Source organism: Salvelinus fontinalis, chromosome 10 (genome assembly GCF_029448725.1).
Source record: "Salvelinus fontinalis isolate EN_2023a chromosome 10, ASM2944872v1, whole genome shotgun sequence".
Classification (NCBI taxonomy): Eukaryota; Metazoa; Chordata; class Actinopteri; order Salmoniformes; family Salmonidae; genus Salvelinus; species Salvelinus fontinalis.
Window position 1 is genome coordinate 29485268 of NC_074674.1, and position 16475 is coordinate 29501742.

General features: G+C 44.5%; 1 protein-coding gene across 2 annotated transcripts in view; it reads right to left on the reverse strand.

Moving 5' to 3' along the window:
* Positions 1–34: 34 nt before the first annotated feature.
* The window catches only part of LOC129863965 (pyruvate carboxylase, mitochondrial-like), a 115353-nt gene continuing 98912 nt past the window's right edge, over positions 35–16475 (reverse strand). For both annotated transcript variants that reach the window (XM_055936451.1, XM_055936453.1), the window contains exons 15-21: positions 16059–16299; positions 15642–15891; positions 5640–5884; positions 4445–4624; positions 2775–3023; positions 2520–2660; positions 35–2355 (exon numbers count right to left, since the gene is read on the reverse strand). In XM_055936451.1, the coding sequence (XP_055792426.1) occupies positions 2104–2355; positions 2520–2660; positions 2775–3023; positions 4445–4624; positions 5640–5884; positions 15642–15891; positions 16059–16299 (1558 nt within the window). In that variant the 3' untranslated portion in view covers positions 35–2103. The remainder of the gene's footprint in view (positions 2356–2519; positions 2661–2774; positions 3024–4444; positions 4625–5639; positions 5885–15641; positions 15892–16058; positions 16300–16475) is intronic.

Genomic DNA, 16475 nt, shown 5'->3' on the forward strand with positions numbered 1-16475 from the left:
TATTATCAAAACATTAAAATGACAGTGAGACAACTCTGTAATGCTCTTTTAATTTCTTTCAAAGTTCTGTCACATTGAAAAGAACATGAGGTTACACAGAATTAGTATTTGCATATTTTAAAACTGATCATCAAAACTAACAGACATGAGAATGATGGAAGGATGACAAATGCCACAGATCCCCAGCAAGATTCTACAATACAAATGACATTGCTATTCAACATATCGGTAGTAATGTTAACGCTTACAAGACATCTACGTATAAAGCTCATTAAAACATCTGTTTTTCCTATGTAGAAGTCTCCTACTTGACTTAGATAACTGTGCGTACTGCACGCAAAAATTATATTTTACGCACAGTACCAATGTCGCATTCTTTAATTGTTGCATTACTGGGCTTAGGTCCCATGTTTCACATACAGGAGTTATAAGAGTAAGAAACATCTGATTACTATGGCTTGATACAACAGGTTTTGTTAAACAATTCTCAAGAGATGATTTGTAATTTCATAGATGTTACTTAATCATGACAAGGCTATGATTTTTCATGTAAAAAAAAAAAAAATCAATAACATTTCCCTTTGCACTACAAATACTGCATTATATGACAATGCCTAGTGTGCTCATGATTATCAACACCCCAGATGTAAACAGTCACACAAAGTGGTTACCATGACAGTTGACAAAACAATTAACACCCACTAGCACTCAGACAGTAGCCTCATGTACTGCAAGGACACACCATGTACAGAAGTAACATTCAACTACTTTTAATCTCTACACTGAAAACATAGACCAATTATTTTGTCATCGGTTATTTGGGTCAAGTTCTTAACAAGCAAAGTTTACAATTAGGGGGGGGGGGGGGGGGGGGGGGTGGTGACTAATAAGCAAAACAACAAAACGCTTGCGGCAAGAAAGTTGCACAGTAAACATATGTATTCTAAATACTAGGGCCCCTTAGTAATCTATTACCACAGATTGAGAACATGAAACTACCCCCTACAACCTGTAAATCTCACTAGAGTCCAGTCAGTCCCAATGAGTACCAGAATAACTACATATGTCCAGTTAAGTAGGATTTATTTATATTTTAAAAAGTCACAGCAAGTTGCCAAAATATCAAGCTTGTATCAGAATATCAAGTATATTTGCGTTCATGTACAAAGCAAGGTAGTTGGTCAAAACATTGTTTATTTTAGGTTCAGTGTCTAAAAGAAGAGTTTTGGTCAACTGAGTCACTTGTGCTTCAAAAATTCATAGGCTATCCACTTTCAGATGCAAAGGAAATCTACAGTAAAGGCTTTATTTTTTCTTTATAATGGGTTGGGGAAAATGAATGAAAGTAATGCAGTGATCCGTGATCAGTGATGAGAGCAGATGCTTAGAACATCTTTACCCAGTCAATATAGTGAGATGGAGGGAAGAGTGAGTGAGAGGACAGGATGGAAACACTTTTTATGTTTGAACACCTATATTATTACTGTAACGACCCTGGGTTTATTGATGTTAACTTTCATTTTTCTATTTAAACATATCAGATGATGACACTCATGGAGGTGATGCTCGTACAGGGATGGCCTAAAGGGTACTGTACAATTTAAAACTTGATTAGCCAAGATTAAGAGTTTATATTACACTAAATCCCAGAATGTCAACGACTTATCAATTGCTTTACACTTATTTATTGCATCAGTCATCTTCATATTGGCTTAGCCTCAGCAATATAACTCTTCAGGAAAGCGTTAGAGAATGAAGTATATTGATTAACATGAATATATTAATATGAAAACTCCTAGATTTAATTCCCTTCCAAGTCATGATTAATGGTTAATGATTGTACTTTTCAGTTTCTAAAGTGACAGTGGATTACCGTACATATCACAAGTGCAATCACCACAGGAAGCGCTCCAATAAACAATCATTAGTTCATTAATTGATTACAATCATACTATATATATTTTTTCCAGAATTTCAAAAATAGATACACTTCTATCCTGCCTGCCTCTTTTCTCCTGCCTGCCTCTTTTCAACAGTTGGAATTGTACTTTAGCGTGTGCGACTGAAGGGGTTAAGGTTGTGCTCAAATGAATGGTTCCTGTCCTACTCGGTGATCTCCAGGATGAGGTCGTCTCCCTCCAGGCTGCTGTCGGCGTTGACGTAGATCTTGACCACGGTGCCAGAGAGGGGAGAGTTGACCACTGTTTCCATCTTCATGGCGCTGAGCACACACAGAGGCTGGCCCTTCTCCACCGTCTGGCCCTGCTTCACCTTCACTTCCACAACCTTACCCGGCATGGGAGCCCCAACCTGGCCACGCACATCCTTCAGTGCCTTGGGGTGGAAGTGCATCTCCTGGAGAGAGGGGCAGAGAGAGAGTACACTTTGTGAGTTTGCAGGAACACCAATGTGTCGATTGAGATATCTAACGGGGAGGTTAAACAACTTATAAAGCAGTGAGAATAGCTTAAAATGTGTTTTGTCATTATGCATTTTAAACATGTAACTATGTACTGTACCTTCATGGCCACTGTATCCTTGACCAGGACAGATCTGAGTGCTCCGTTCAGCTCAAAGAACACCTCCCTCTGGCCAGCCTTGTTGAGATCTCCCAGGGCCAGAGCTTTGATGTGGAGGGTCTTCCCTCGCTCCAACTCCACCTGACAGACACAGGAAGTGTGATCCGAGGAAAACAGAACATAAGCAAATATATTGTAATCAGTCAGTTCATGTCAAATGAATCACTTCTCATCCACACAAATGTTCAGACTGACCTCAAACTCCTCAGCGATCTTGGGTCCATCGAGGAACAGGCGTGTGTTGAGGCAGTCTACAGGGCCAAACTGATGGGTGAACTCCTTGAACTCCTGGAACACCTTGGGGTACATGGCTGCTGACATCACATCCTCAGGAGTGATGTCATCTCCGTGCGTCTCTCGCAGTTGTTTCTCTAGGGCCTGGAAGTCCATGGCGGGCAGAGAGGCACCCGGGCGGCCCTCTACACGTGGCATATTCTTCAGCACCTGTGGGTGAGGTTAGAAATCAGCCACTGGCCTCCCGGGTGGCGCAGTGGTCTAGAGCACTGTATCGCAGTGCTAACTGCGCCACCAGAGTCTCTGGGTTCGCCCCCAGGCTCTGTCGCAGCCGGCCGCGACCGGGAGGTCCGTTTGGCGACGCACAATTGGGCTAGCGTCGTCCGGGTAAGGGAGGGTTTGGCCGGTAGGGATTTCCTTGTCTCATCGCGCTCCAGCGACTCCTGTGGCGGGCTGGGCGCAGTGCGTGCTAACCAAGGGGGCCAGGTGCACGGTGTTTCCTCCGACACATTGGTGCGGCTGGCTTCCGGGTTGGAGGCGCGCTGTGTTAAAGAAGCAGTGCGGCTTGGTTGGGTTGTGCTTCGGAGGACGCATGACTTTCGACCTTCGTCTCTCCCGAGCCCGTACGGGAGTTGTAGCGATGAGACAAGATAGTAATTACTAGCGATTGGATACCACGAAAATTGGGGAGAAAAGGGGATAAAAAAAATAAATAAAAAATAAATAAAATAAATCAGCCACTAACGGGCCAAAGGGAGCTAGGCAGGCTACAAGCAACGTTTGAACATCACAAGTAAACATGAGTGTAATAATGAATAAGGATAATGCTAGGCATCTGTTGGAAATGAGAAATAGCTGCTCCATAATGGTTGTACCATTCCTTTGTTATACATGACGTATGCTAAGCAGATGGCCTATTTATTTATGAACTGAAAAATAAATTACTCAAGTGCCACTGTGCATCCAATGGAAAACAAAACAAGAAGGGGAACTGCATTGTGCACTGGTGATGTGAGGCACAAATGTGTCCTAGAAAATAATTGATCTTCCAGAGAAATGCTTCTGGGTAATTGTGGTTCTCTTAGAGATGGGGAAATAAATTATATTTCTTCAAATTTCAAACAGAAACATGTGTGTGATAGAGATCCAGCGACAGTGGAGACAAAAACAGGCAAACTTCAAGTATTTCTATGACTTAAGGGGATGTGCCCTATTAAAAAGGCCTTTTCTGCTCTATAGAAGAAGAAAAAAATACTGCAATTTAAGTGGAGTATAATGTACTCTCAATGTTAAATCCATAGAGTACAAAAACCTAATAATCCTTTAATACAGAATGTGGGAATACAAATCCTGCCATTATGGTTGGCATTGAAATGGCATATATAGAATAGTTACATGTTTCCATATACACTCCATACCTCATTCCCAAGGGCAAGCTATTGATTACTGTAAGTGCAGCTGCCCAATGAGAGATGCAGATTGTGATGTACCGACTGTTCTCAATTGAAAGCATTAGCCCATCAGTGTGTTAAAAAGAACAATGTTGTTGGATGCTGAAAATAAATAAATAAATAGGGCCTTGAACTACGACCTATTGGGAATTTGTGAAGTGGGTGTGGTGTGCGTGTTACCTTGGACCTGAAGGGCTCAGGGAAGCCTCCGTGTGGGATGCCAATGTGACCCTGCAGGAACTCCACCACTGAGAGGGGGAAGGAGAGCTCATCAGCCCTCTCCTCCACCTCTGCCCTTGTTAGAGAGTTCTGCACCATGAACTGGGCCAGGTCACCCACAATCTTCGAGGAGGGGGTCACCTGCATGCGGGGAGAGGTGGAGAGAGAGATGTTATCCACAACATTACTGGTGCTACAGCCCATCTGTCATAGACAATGGTATTTCACCCTAGTAACTTCCAGGCTGGTGTGCAAATTGGAAGTGAACAGAAGTGAGGTAGTCAGGAGAGGAGACGGAGGTGAACAGAAGTGAGGTAGTCAGGAGAGGAGACGGAGGTGAACAGAAGTGAGGTAGTCAGGAGAGGAGTGAAGGGTGAACAGAAGTGAGGTAGTAAGGAGAGGAGACGGAGGTGAACAGAAGTGAGGTAAGTCAGGAGAGAGAGAGAATGAAAGAAAGAATGAGATAAACAGAGCGAGAGCAAAATAAGTGAACAGAAGTGTGGTAGTGGTAGTAGAAGGGGCAATTGTTTGAGAAATGATTTTTTTGCAGCTAAGACGACAAGACAAGGGGTAGCAGAGAGGAGCAAATTAGAGAGAGACAGGCATAATGAAAGCAAAGTAAGCGTGTCTGCTATTGAACAGACACTCAGACTGATTCACTGTGCCTGTTTTATGGACAATATTAGACAGAAACAAAGGAAATGGAGGACAAGAACAGAAAGTCAACTATCGCTGATCATTTCATTAAGCCCTAGGAAATGAAAACCAGCAAGGCGAGACTAAACGCTAAAAGATGCCATTGATTGGAGAGATCAGACAGAAGCTTGCAGAACATAACAGATAAGCTTGCTCAAAGCGCCTTGGTTAATCTGACTTTAGGCTGCGGTGAGATCAACGGCTCTCCTTTCTGCAAACGTATTCCCATTTTGTTTTATTTTGTTTTTGAGACAGTAGAGCCTCCCTCACACACACACACACACACCGTTGAGAGAGAGTGAAAGGAGGATGGTGAGTGAAGGAATTAAGTGGGCAATTCATTCAGCAGTTCAAACAGACTTTCCTCCACAAATCAGAATACTTTTAAAAATCCCCTTTCAGAGAGAGAATTACAAAGGTGTTTGATCACTTAATTTGAATAGGTGGCCGGTCGCCTCACCTTGATGAGGTCACCCAGCAGCTTGTTGGCCTCTGTGTAGGACTTCTTCACCTCCTTGAACTTGTGTCCCAGGCCCATGCTGTGAGCCTGGAAGTGCAGGTTGGTGTACTGGCCTCCAGGGATCTCGTTCTCATACACGTCAGCATTGCCAGACTTCATAGTGGCTGTACAGTCAAAGGGTGCATAGAGCCCGCGAGCAACCTCCCAGTACTCACTGTAGTCATAAACATTCTCCAGGGATATCCCTGTCAAAGAGAGGGCAGGACAGAGAATAATGACAGAGGTATCAGGGATAAATACACTGAACAAAAATATAAAAAAACGCAACATTTAACAATTTCAATGATTTTACTGAGTTAGTTCATTCTTATAAGGAAATCAGTAACTTTAAATAATTTCATTAGACCCTAATCTATAGGTTTCAAATGACTGGGAATACAGATATGCATCTGTTGGTCACAGACCCCCCCCCCCCAAAAAAGTAGGGGTGTGGATCAGAAAATCATTCAGTGAGTATCTGGTGTGACCACCATTTGCCTCATGCAGGCAGATGCCAAACTGCAATCAGGTCAAGACCCTGGTGAGGATGACGAGCATCCCTGAGATGGTTTCTGACAGTTTGTGCAGAAATTCTTTGGTTGTGCAAACCCCCAGTTTCATCAGCTGTCTGGGTGGCTGGTCTCAGACGATCCGCAGGTGAAGAAGCCGGATGTGGAGGACATGGGCTGGCGTGGTTACACGTGGTCTGCGATTGTTAGGCCGGTTGGATGTACTACCAAATTCTCAAAAACATAGTTGGAGGCGGCTTATGGTAGAGAAATTAACATTAAATTATCTGGTAACAGCTTGTGAACATTCCTGCAGTCAGCATGCCAAATGCACACTCCCTCAACTTGAGACATCTGTGGCATAGTGACAAAACTGCACATTTTAGTGGCCTTTTATTGTCCCCAGCACAAGGTGCACCTGTGTAATAATCATGCCATTTAATCAGCTTTTTGATATGCCACACTTGTCAGGTGGATGGATTATCTTGGCAAAGAAGAAATGTTCACTAACAAAGATGTATACAAATTTGAGAGAAATAAGCTTTTTGTGCATATGAAAAATTTACAGGAGCTTTTATTTCAGCTCATGAAACAACACTTTACATGTTGCCTTTATATTTATGTTCAGTATATACAGTGGGGAGAACAAGTATTTGATACACTGCCGATTTTGCAGGTTTTCCTACTTTTTTAAATTTTTATCATAGGTACACTTCAACTGTGAGAGACGGAATCTAAAAAAATCCAGAAAACCACATTGTATGTTTTAAGTAATTAATTTGCATGACATAAGTATTTGATCACCTACCAACCAGTAAGAATTCCGTCTCACAGACCTGCTAGTTTTTCTTTAAGAAGCCCTCCTGTTCTCCACTCATTATCTGTATTAACTGCACCTGTTTGAACTCGTTACCTGTATAAAAGACACCTGTCCACACACTCAATCAAACATATTCCAACCTCTCCACAACAGCCAAGACCAGAGAGCTGCGTAAGGACATCAGGGATAAAATTGTAGACCTGCACAAAGCTGGGATGGGCTACAGGACAATAGGCAAGCAGCTTGGTGAGAAGGCAACAACTGTTGGCGCAATTATTAGAAAATGGAAGAAGTTCAAGATGACGGTCAATCATCCTCGGTTTGGGGCTCCATGCAAGATCTCACCTCGTGGGGCATCAATGATCATGAGGAAGGTGAGGGATCAGCCCAGAACTACACGGCAGAACCTGGTCAATGACCTGAAGAGAGCTGGGACCACAGTCTCAAAGAACCATTAGTAACACACTACGCCGTCATGGATTAAAATCCTGCAGCGCACGCAAGGTCCCCCTGCTCAAGCCAGCGCATGTCCAGGCCCGTCTGAAGTTTGCCAATGACCATCTGGATGATCCAGAGGAGGAATGGGAGAAGATCATGTGGTCTGATGAGACTAAAATAGAGCTTTTTGGTCTAAACTCCACTCGCCGTGTTTGGAGGAAGAAGGATGAGTACAACCCCAAGAACACCATCCCAACCGTGAAGCATGGAGGTGGAAACATCATTCTTTGGGGATGCTTTTCTGCAAAGGGGACAGGACGACTGCACCGTATTGGAGGAGAGGATGGATGGGGCCATGTATCGCAAGATCTTGGCCAACAAATTACTCAAGTGAGCATTGAAGAGCATTGAAGATGGGTCGTGGCTGGGTCTTACAGCATGACCCGAAACACACAGCCAGGGCAACTAAGGAGTGGCTCCGTAAGAAGCATCTCAAGGTCCTGGAGTGGCCTAGCCAGTCTCCAGACCTGAACCCAATAGAAAATCTTTGGAGGGAGCTGAAAGTCCGTATTGCCCAGCGACAGCCCCGAAACCCCTGCTGGGCCAAAATCCCTGCTGCAGTGTGTGCAAACCTGGTCAAGAACTACAGGAAACGTATGATCTCTGTAATTGCAAACAAAGGTTTCTGTACCAAATATTAAGTTCTGCTTTTCTGATGTATCAAATACTAATGTCATGCAATAAAATGCAAATTATTTACTTAAAAATCATACAATGTGATTTTCTGGATTTTTGTTTTAGATTCCTTCTCTCACAGCTGAAGTGTACCTATGATACAAATTACAGACATCTACATGCTTTGTAAGTAGGAAAACCTGCCAAATCGGCAGTGTATCAAAAACTTATTCTCCCCACTGTATGTATATATACACTGCTCCAAAAAATAAAGGGAACACTTAAACAACACAATGTAACTCCAAGTCAATCACACTTCTGTGAAATTAAACTGTCCACTTAGGAAGCAACACTGATTGACAATACATTTCACATGCTGTTGTGCAAATGGAATAGACAACAGTGGAAATTATAGCAAGACACCCCCCAATAAAGGACTGGTTCTGCAGGTGGTGACCACAGACCACTTCTCAGTTCCTATGCTTCCTGGCTGATGTTTGTCACTTTTGAATGCTGGCGGTGCTTTCATTCTAGTGGTAGCATGAGACGGAGTCTACAACCCACACAAGTGGCTCAGGTAGTGCAGCTCATCCAGGATGGCACATCAATGCGAGCTGTGGCAAGAAGGTTTGCTGTGTCTGTCAGCGTAGTGTCCAGAGCATGGAGGCGCTACCAGGAGACAGGCCAGTACATCAGGAGACGTGGAGGAGGCCGTAGGAGGGCAACAACCCAGCAGCAGGACCGCTACCTCCGCCTTTGTGCAAGGAGGAGCAGAAGGAGCACTGCCAGAGCCCTGCAAAATGACCTCCAGCAGGCCACAAATGTGCATGTGTCTGCTCAAACGGTCAGAAACAGACTCCATGAGGGTGGTATGAGGGCCCGACGTCCACAGGTGGGGGTTGTGCTTACAGCCCAACACCGTGCAGGACGTTTGGCATTTGCCAGAGAACACCAAGATTGGCAAATTCGCCACTGGCGCCCTGTGCTCTTCACAGATGAAAGCAGGTTCACACTGAGCACGTGACAGACGTGACAGAGTCTGGAGACGCCGTGGAGAACGTTCTGCTGCCTGCAACATCCTCCAGCATGACCGGTTTGGCGGTGGGTCAGTCATGGTGTGGGGTGGCATTTCTTTGGGGGGCCGCACAGCCCTCCATGTGCTCGCCAGAGGTAGCCTGACTGCCATTAGGTACCAAGATGAGATCCTCAGACCCCTTGTGAGACCATATGCTGGTGCGGTTGGCCCTGGCTTCCTCCTAATGCAAGACAATGCTAGACCTCATGTGGCTGGAGTGTGTCAGCAGTTCCTGCAAGAGGAAGGCATTGATGCTATGGACTGGCCCGCCCGTTCCCCAGACCTGAATCCAATTGAGCACATCATGTCTCGCTCCATCCACCAATGCCACGTTGCACCACAGACTGTCCAGGAGTTGGCGGATGCTTTAGTCCAGGTCTGGGAGGAGATCCCTCAGGAGACCATCCGCCACATCATCAGGAGCATGCCCAGGCGTTGTAGGGAGGTCATACAGGCACGTGGAGGCCACACACACTACTGAGCCTCATTTTGACTTGTTTTAAGGACATTACATCAAAGTTGGATCAGCCTGTAGTGTGGTTTTCCACTTTAATTTTGAGCGTGACTCCAAATACAGACCTCCATGGGTTGATAAATTTGATTTCCATTGATAAATTGTGTGATTTTGTTGTCAGCACATTCAACTATGTAAAGAAAAAAGTATTTAATAAGAAAATTTCATTCATTCAGATCTAGGATATGTTATTTTAGTGTTCCCTTTATTTTTTTGAGCAGTATATATGCATCTATAGATGCTGGTAGCACAAATACAATGAAACATTCTTGTTAAACATATTGTATGTGGGAGACATGCCAGAGAATACATTAAAGCAGGGGTGTCAAACTCATTCCACGGAGGGCCTAGTGTCTGCAGGTTTTTGGTTTTTCCTTTCAATAAAGACCTAGTCAACCAGGTGTGGGGAGTTCCTAACTAATTAGTGATGTTAATTCATCAATCAAGTACAAGGGAGGAGCGAAAACCCGCAGACACTCGGCCCTCCGTGGAATGAGTTTGACACCTGTGCATTAAAGTATATCAGTGTGGTGCCCGCCACTTAGGCGTTCACTGGCTTCCAAAGCAGGAACATCAGTCAGTCAATCAATGCTGCCAATACACTGCGAATGCTAATTTACCCAGAAGACCTATGAAATTGCGGTAATGACAATTAGCTCCATGCTTCAGCTGACAACACATAAGTCAAACAGACCCCCGCCCCCACACACATTCTCCCTATCCTATCCATCTCAGAGACAACAGAATTTTAAGCATGGATATTAGCATCAAGCTTCCCACTCCATCCATACACATCTATTGGTATATAGATGTGTAAACATCAGCAGAGGAGGAAAAAGAAAAGAGAAAAGCAAAGGAACGAGAAAGCAAGAGAGCAAACGCGAGAGCGCAATACTGACCACAGTTCCTGTCCCTCAGAGGACTAGAGCCGGCTTAAAGATGATTTATAAGCATCACGGGAGAGAACAATGGACTTTTGCCAGAGGAGAGCTCATGATGCAGAGATCAAATATGGATGTAGAGATTATAGGAGTGAAGAGCTCAGAAGTAATTTATGAGCAAAAGCATGTGAATGAGAAGATGGGACCATGGAAAAGAAGAAAGGTGAAAGAGCAAGATTAAATGAGGCACTTGAGGATTTTCAGCAAACAAGTACCAATAAGTACTTTCAATTTTTAATTGTTTTATTTCACCTTTATTTAACCAGGTAGGCCAGTTGAGAACAAGTTCTCATTTACAACTGCGATCTGGCCAAGATAAAGCAAAGCAGTGCGACACAAACAGAGTTACACATGGGATAAACAAACGTACAGTCAATAACACAATAGAAAAGTCTATGTACAGTGTGTGCAAATGGAGTAAGGAGGTAAGGCAATAAATAGGCCATGGTTGCAAAGTAATTACAGTTTAGCAAATTAACACTGGAGTGATAGATGTGCAAGTAGAAATACTGGTGTGCAAAAGAGCAAAAAAAGTAAATAAAAACAATATGGGGATGAGGTAGGTAGTTGGATGGGCTATTTGCAGATGAGCTGTGTACAGCTGCAGCGAATCGGTAAGCTGCTCAGACAGCTGATAATAAATATGACCAAGGCAGTAGTAGGTCAGAGAGTGCTTTTACAAGTAAGCGAGGGTATGAGTGGGAAGAACTATGAATTAGAGCAGTCTTGTCATCCTATCTCATGCATGAATGCCCAAATAGTAGCTTATTTGGAATGAATTTGGAAGTTATTTTACAATAAATCGATAAAAATTGTATGGCATATATGGCACTAAAGCGCAACATTGCAAAGAGAAGGGAATTGTAACTAGACACCCAATTTTCTTGGGCAAATGACACCCGCCTGACATTTCAATTACCAAGGCAGCCTTGTACTCAGTGAAAAGGAGCAGGAGGGGGAGACTAATGAGAAATAAACTAAAAGAACACTTATTTTCCCCCTGAATGTGAGCATTCTGATGGGATTCTGACTGCAATCACACACACACACACAGGACATCTTCTAGTTATGTTTTTTGACCTTGAACAGTAATTACCTGAATAAGGGCATTTGGAGACCATAGATGGGGCGGCAGGTAGTCTAGTGGTTAGAGTGTTGGGCCAGTAACCAAAAGGTTGCTGGATCGAATCCCAGAACTGACAAGGTAAAAATCTGTCATTCTGCCCCTGAACAAGGCAGTTAACCCACTGTTCCCCAGTAGGCCATCATTGTAAAATAGAATTTGTTCTTAACTGACTTGCCTAGTTAAATAAAAGGTACAATATTTTTTTTTATATATACACTGCTCAAAAAAATAAAGGGAACACTTAAACAACACAATGTAACTCCAAGTCAATCACCCTTCTGTGAAATAAAACTGTCCACTTAGGAAGCAACACTGATTGACAATAAATTTCACATGCTGTTGTGCAAATGGAATAGACAAAAGGTGGAAATTATAGGCAATTAGCAAGACACCCCCAATAAAGGAGTGGTTCTGCAGGTGGTGACCACAGACCACTTCTCAGTTCCTATGCTTCCTGGCTGATGTTTCGGTCACTTTTGAATGCTGGCGGTGCTTTCACTCTAGTGGTAGCATGAGACGGAGTCTACAACCCACACAAGTGGCTCAGGTAGTGCAGCTCATCCAGGATGGCACATCAATGTGAGCTGTGGCAGGAAGGTTTGCTGTAGTGTCCAGAGCATGGCGGCGCTACCAGGAGACAGGCCAGTACATCAGGAGACGTGGAGGAGGCCGTAGGAGGGCAACAACCCAGCAGCAGGACCGCTACCTCCGCCTTTTTGCAAGGAGGAGCACTGCCAGAGCCCTGCAAAATGACCTCCAGCAGGCCACAAATGTGCATGTGTCAGCATATGGTCTCACAAGGAGTCTGAGGATCTCATCTTGGTACCTAATGGCAGTCAGGCTACCTCTGGCGAGCACATGGAGGGCTGTGCGGCCCCCCAAAGAAATGCCACCCCACGACTGACCCACCGCCAAACCGGTCATGCTGGAGGATGTTGCAGGCAGCAGAACGTTCTCCACGGCGTCTCCAGACTCTGTCACGTCTGTCACATGTGCTCAGTGTGAACCTGCTTTCATCTGTGAAGAGCACAGGGCGCCAGTGGCGAATTTGCCAATCTTGGTGTTCTCTGGCAAATGCCAAACGTCCTGCACGGTGTTGGGCTGTAAGCACAACCCCCACCTCTGTGGACGCGGGCCGTCAAACCACCCTCATGGTGTCTGTTTCTGACCGTTTGAGCAGACACATGCACATTTGTGGCCTGCTGGAGGTCATTTTGCAAGGCTCTGGCAGTGCTCCTCCTTGCACAAAGGCGGAGGTAGCGGTCCTGCTGCTGGGTTGTTGCCCTCCTACGGCCTCCTCCACATCTCCTGATGTACTGGCCTGTCTCCTGGTAGCGCCTCCATGCTCTGGACACTACGCTGACAGACAGCAAACCTTCTTGCCACAGCTCACATTGATGTGCCATCTTGGATGAGCTGCACTACCTGAGCCACTTGTGTGGGTTGTAGACTCCGTCTCATGCTACCACTAGAGTGAAAGCACCGCCAGCATTCAAAAGTGACCGAAACATCAGCCAGGAAGCATAGGAACTGAGAAGTGGTCTGTGGTAACCACCTGCAGAACCACTCCTTTTTTGGGGGTGTCTTGCTAATTGCCTATAATTTCCACCTTTTGTCTATTCCATTTGCACAACAGCATGTGAAATTTATTGTCAATCACTATTGCTTCCTAAGTGGACAGTTTTATTTCACAGAAGTGTGATTGACTTGGAGTTATATTGTGTTGTTTAAGTGTTCCCTTTATTTTTTTGAGCAGTGTATATTAAATGCACGAGTCCTGAAATGGAACATTGGAACCAGCAAAAGAAAGATGCTAAATTGCACCTCTCGGCTGTCGACGGTTTCAACGACTCGCATCCAACAAAACAATGTCTGTGTTATATCATTTTAAAAAACTACCCAAACTACCCATTTGTCTTCTAATTCTGTCCTGCCACGTTTCATTTTCTAAAGAGGACATTTAGATAAACTGGATTAGAATGAGAAACAATGAACTAGCTGTTAAGTGCTCACTTGTGCTCAGGTAGCGTAGTATTCCCCAACAGTACACCAGTATATGGTCAAGTCATTTCAGAACAGCTGCTACCTCCATCCTCCTCATGACAAATTCATTATATTCTCAAGTGTTGTTCAATTCAAAACAAACAGCAACTCCATTTTTTATTTTCAGCCACTTTATTTCAGTAATTAAGGGTTTACAAGCAGCTAATCAAAGCCTGATTCATTGCGAACAAAATATGTAGTTATTAAACCCTTGTATCATATGGCAGGATTAGATTAAATGTTCATCAATTGTAAGAATATTTGCCATTTCACCTGCTGCTCTTTGTTCATCGAAACAATATGAATGAAAGAACAGCCTTTCACCTTGTCCACCATCGTTGATGAATCAAAGCACACGGTAACCGTCAGTCACGGCTGGTGGCAGCGTGATAACAGGCAACACTAGCCTGCAGCTGACAGATTCCCTCCTGAATAACACAAGGGCAATGATCTGGTCTCACCACCGTTCCCCTAGCAACAACATGGCTGGCTGCAGCCAGGGGAACTTGGTTCTGACCACACTCCTGTTCCCACGCAGAGACAGAGCTTCACGGATGCTTGCAGGCCAAGGTCATTACAGCGGGTTAAGACTTTCCTGCTGCTGTAATGTCTCAATTAACTGAAGGTCGCAGGGTTGTATGTGAGCTGCGAAATGACGGTTGTGTGGTGAACTTCCTTCTGCCCTTTCTGCCACTCACCCCCTGCCTTCGCCTCTAGTTCCCTCTCCGCTTCCCTGCAACAATCATGCTTAATTTGGCCCTTTCTACATTACCGTCTACACATGTACAGCATCACCTCCCATGTGTACCATGTTCTCTGGGTTATATCCATTAAGACAGTTTGTTTAACTCAACCGCAGTGTAAATATGCACTAAGCATCAGCATAATTAAATTGTCACTAGCTGTTGCAGTCGGTTCTCCAAACACATTTTGAAGTGTTATTCAGAGCCATCTAGGCAGAGTAACCTCCGTCACAAACAGAAAATGTATCTTTAAAAAAAACACTTGAGGATGTCATATGCACATCGAGGCGGCAAAAATGCCAATTAACTACCCATTTCTACAGCCATAAACAGCTCGAGTCAGTAGCTACATTTTCATGACTGCATAATGTGGTCATGTGTTGCTGCCTTGCTATGTTGTTGTCTTAGGTCTGTCTTTATGTAGTGGTGTGTTGTCTCTCGTCGTGATGTGTGTTTTGTCCTATAGTTATGTGTTATTTATTTTTAATCCCAGCCACCGTCCCCGCAGGAGTTCTTTTGCCTTTTGGTAGGCTGTCATTGTAAATAATAATTTGTTCTTAACTGACTTGCCTAGTTAAATAAAAGGTTAAAATTAAAAAAATTAAATAAATAAATAAATATATATATTCTCTGTTGCTTTTCCTTGCCCTTGTTGACTGTAGCATCCTTTCATGGGGCCTTTTTAAATGCTTCGACATAACAAAGAAAAAAAATGGTTCACTGCTCCCCCTCTGTCTGTATACAACCGGTTTGCAATAGAAGACCTTGGCTCGCAGCTTTTTATATTTGTTCTTGATTGGCTGGCAGCTCACTTTATTTTCCCTCCATTCAGAGGGGCGGCAGGTAGTCTAGTGGTTAGAGCGTTGGGCCAGTAACCAAAATGTTGCTAGATCGAATTCCAGAGCTGACAAGGTAAAAATCGGTCTTTCTGCCCCTGCTCAAGGCAGTTAACCCGCTGTTCCTAGGACGTCATTGTAAATAATAATTTGTTATTAACTGACTTGCCTAGTTCAATAAAAGGTCAAATAAAAATTGTCTGGCAGCTCACTTTATTTGCCCTCCACTGGCTGGCAGCTCACCTGTGCTGAGATTGGTTCCCTTGGTGCAGGCGACAATAGCTCCCATGCTGGGCTGCGATGTCATCCCAGCCATGGAGTCCACAGCGACGTCTACGATGTCGGCCCCGGCCTCGGCACACGCCAGCATGGCAGCCACGCCGGCGCCTGCCGTGTCGTGGGTGTGGACGTGGATGGGCATGTCTGGGAAACGGTCCCTCAGAGCACCAATCAACATGCGGCTGGACTCAGGCTTCAGCAGCCCTGCCATGTCCTGCAGAAGGATAGAGGGGTTAACAACATGACAGACTCCTTTCTTGTTAGTTATTTATGAACGAGTCACTAATCAAAAAATTTATATATAGCGCAATATAACTAGAACATGTAAGTGGTTGAGATAAACCACATCAGTGGGTTTGGTTCAGAGCCACCCTAAAGTACCTTGACGTTCAGTATGTGTGTTCCAGCTCTGACCAGCTCATCAGCCAGCTTCAGGTAGTACTCCAGAGAGTACTTTTGCCTCATTGGGTCAGACACATCCCCTGTGTAGGAGATGGAGGCCTCCACCACGCCCCCGGCAGCCCCAGCAGCCTCCATACCCAGCATCAGGTTGGGAAGGTAGTTCAGAGAGTCAAACACACGGAAGATGTCCATGCCGTTCTCCTTGGCCACCTCACAGAATCTGGTCAGAACAATTAAAAGATGGATGAGTACAAGTGAAGAGACCTTGGGTTCAAGGGTGTTGCTTTCTAAAAATACCATGCATAACCCTCATAAACCGTGAGGGCTGGGTTGACACTATACGTGCTCTGGTTGGAATAAGGATTAAGGGGTGCATGATTCAGGGCAGAGGTACTG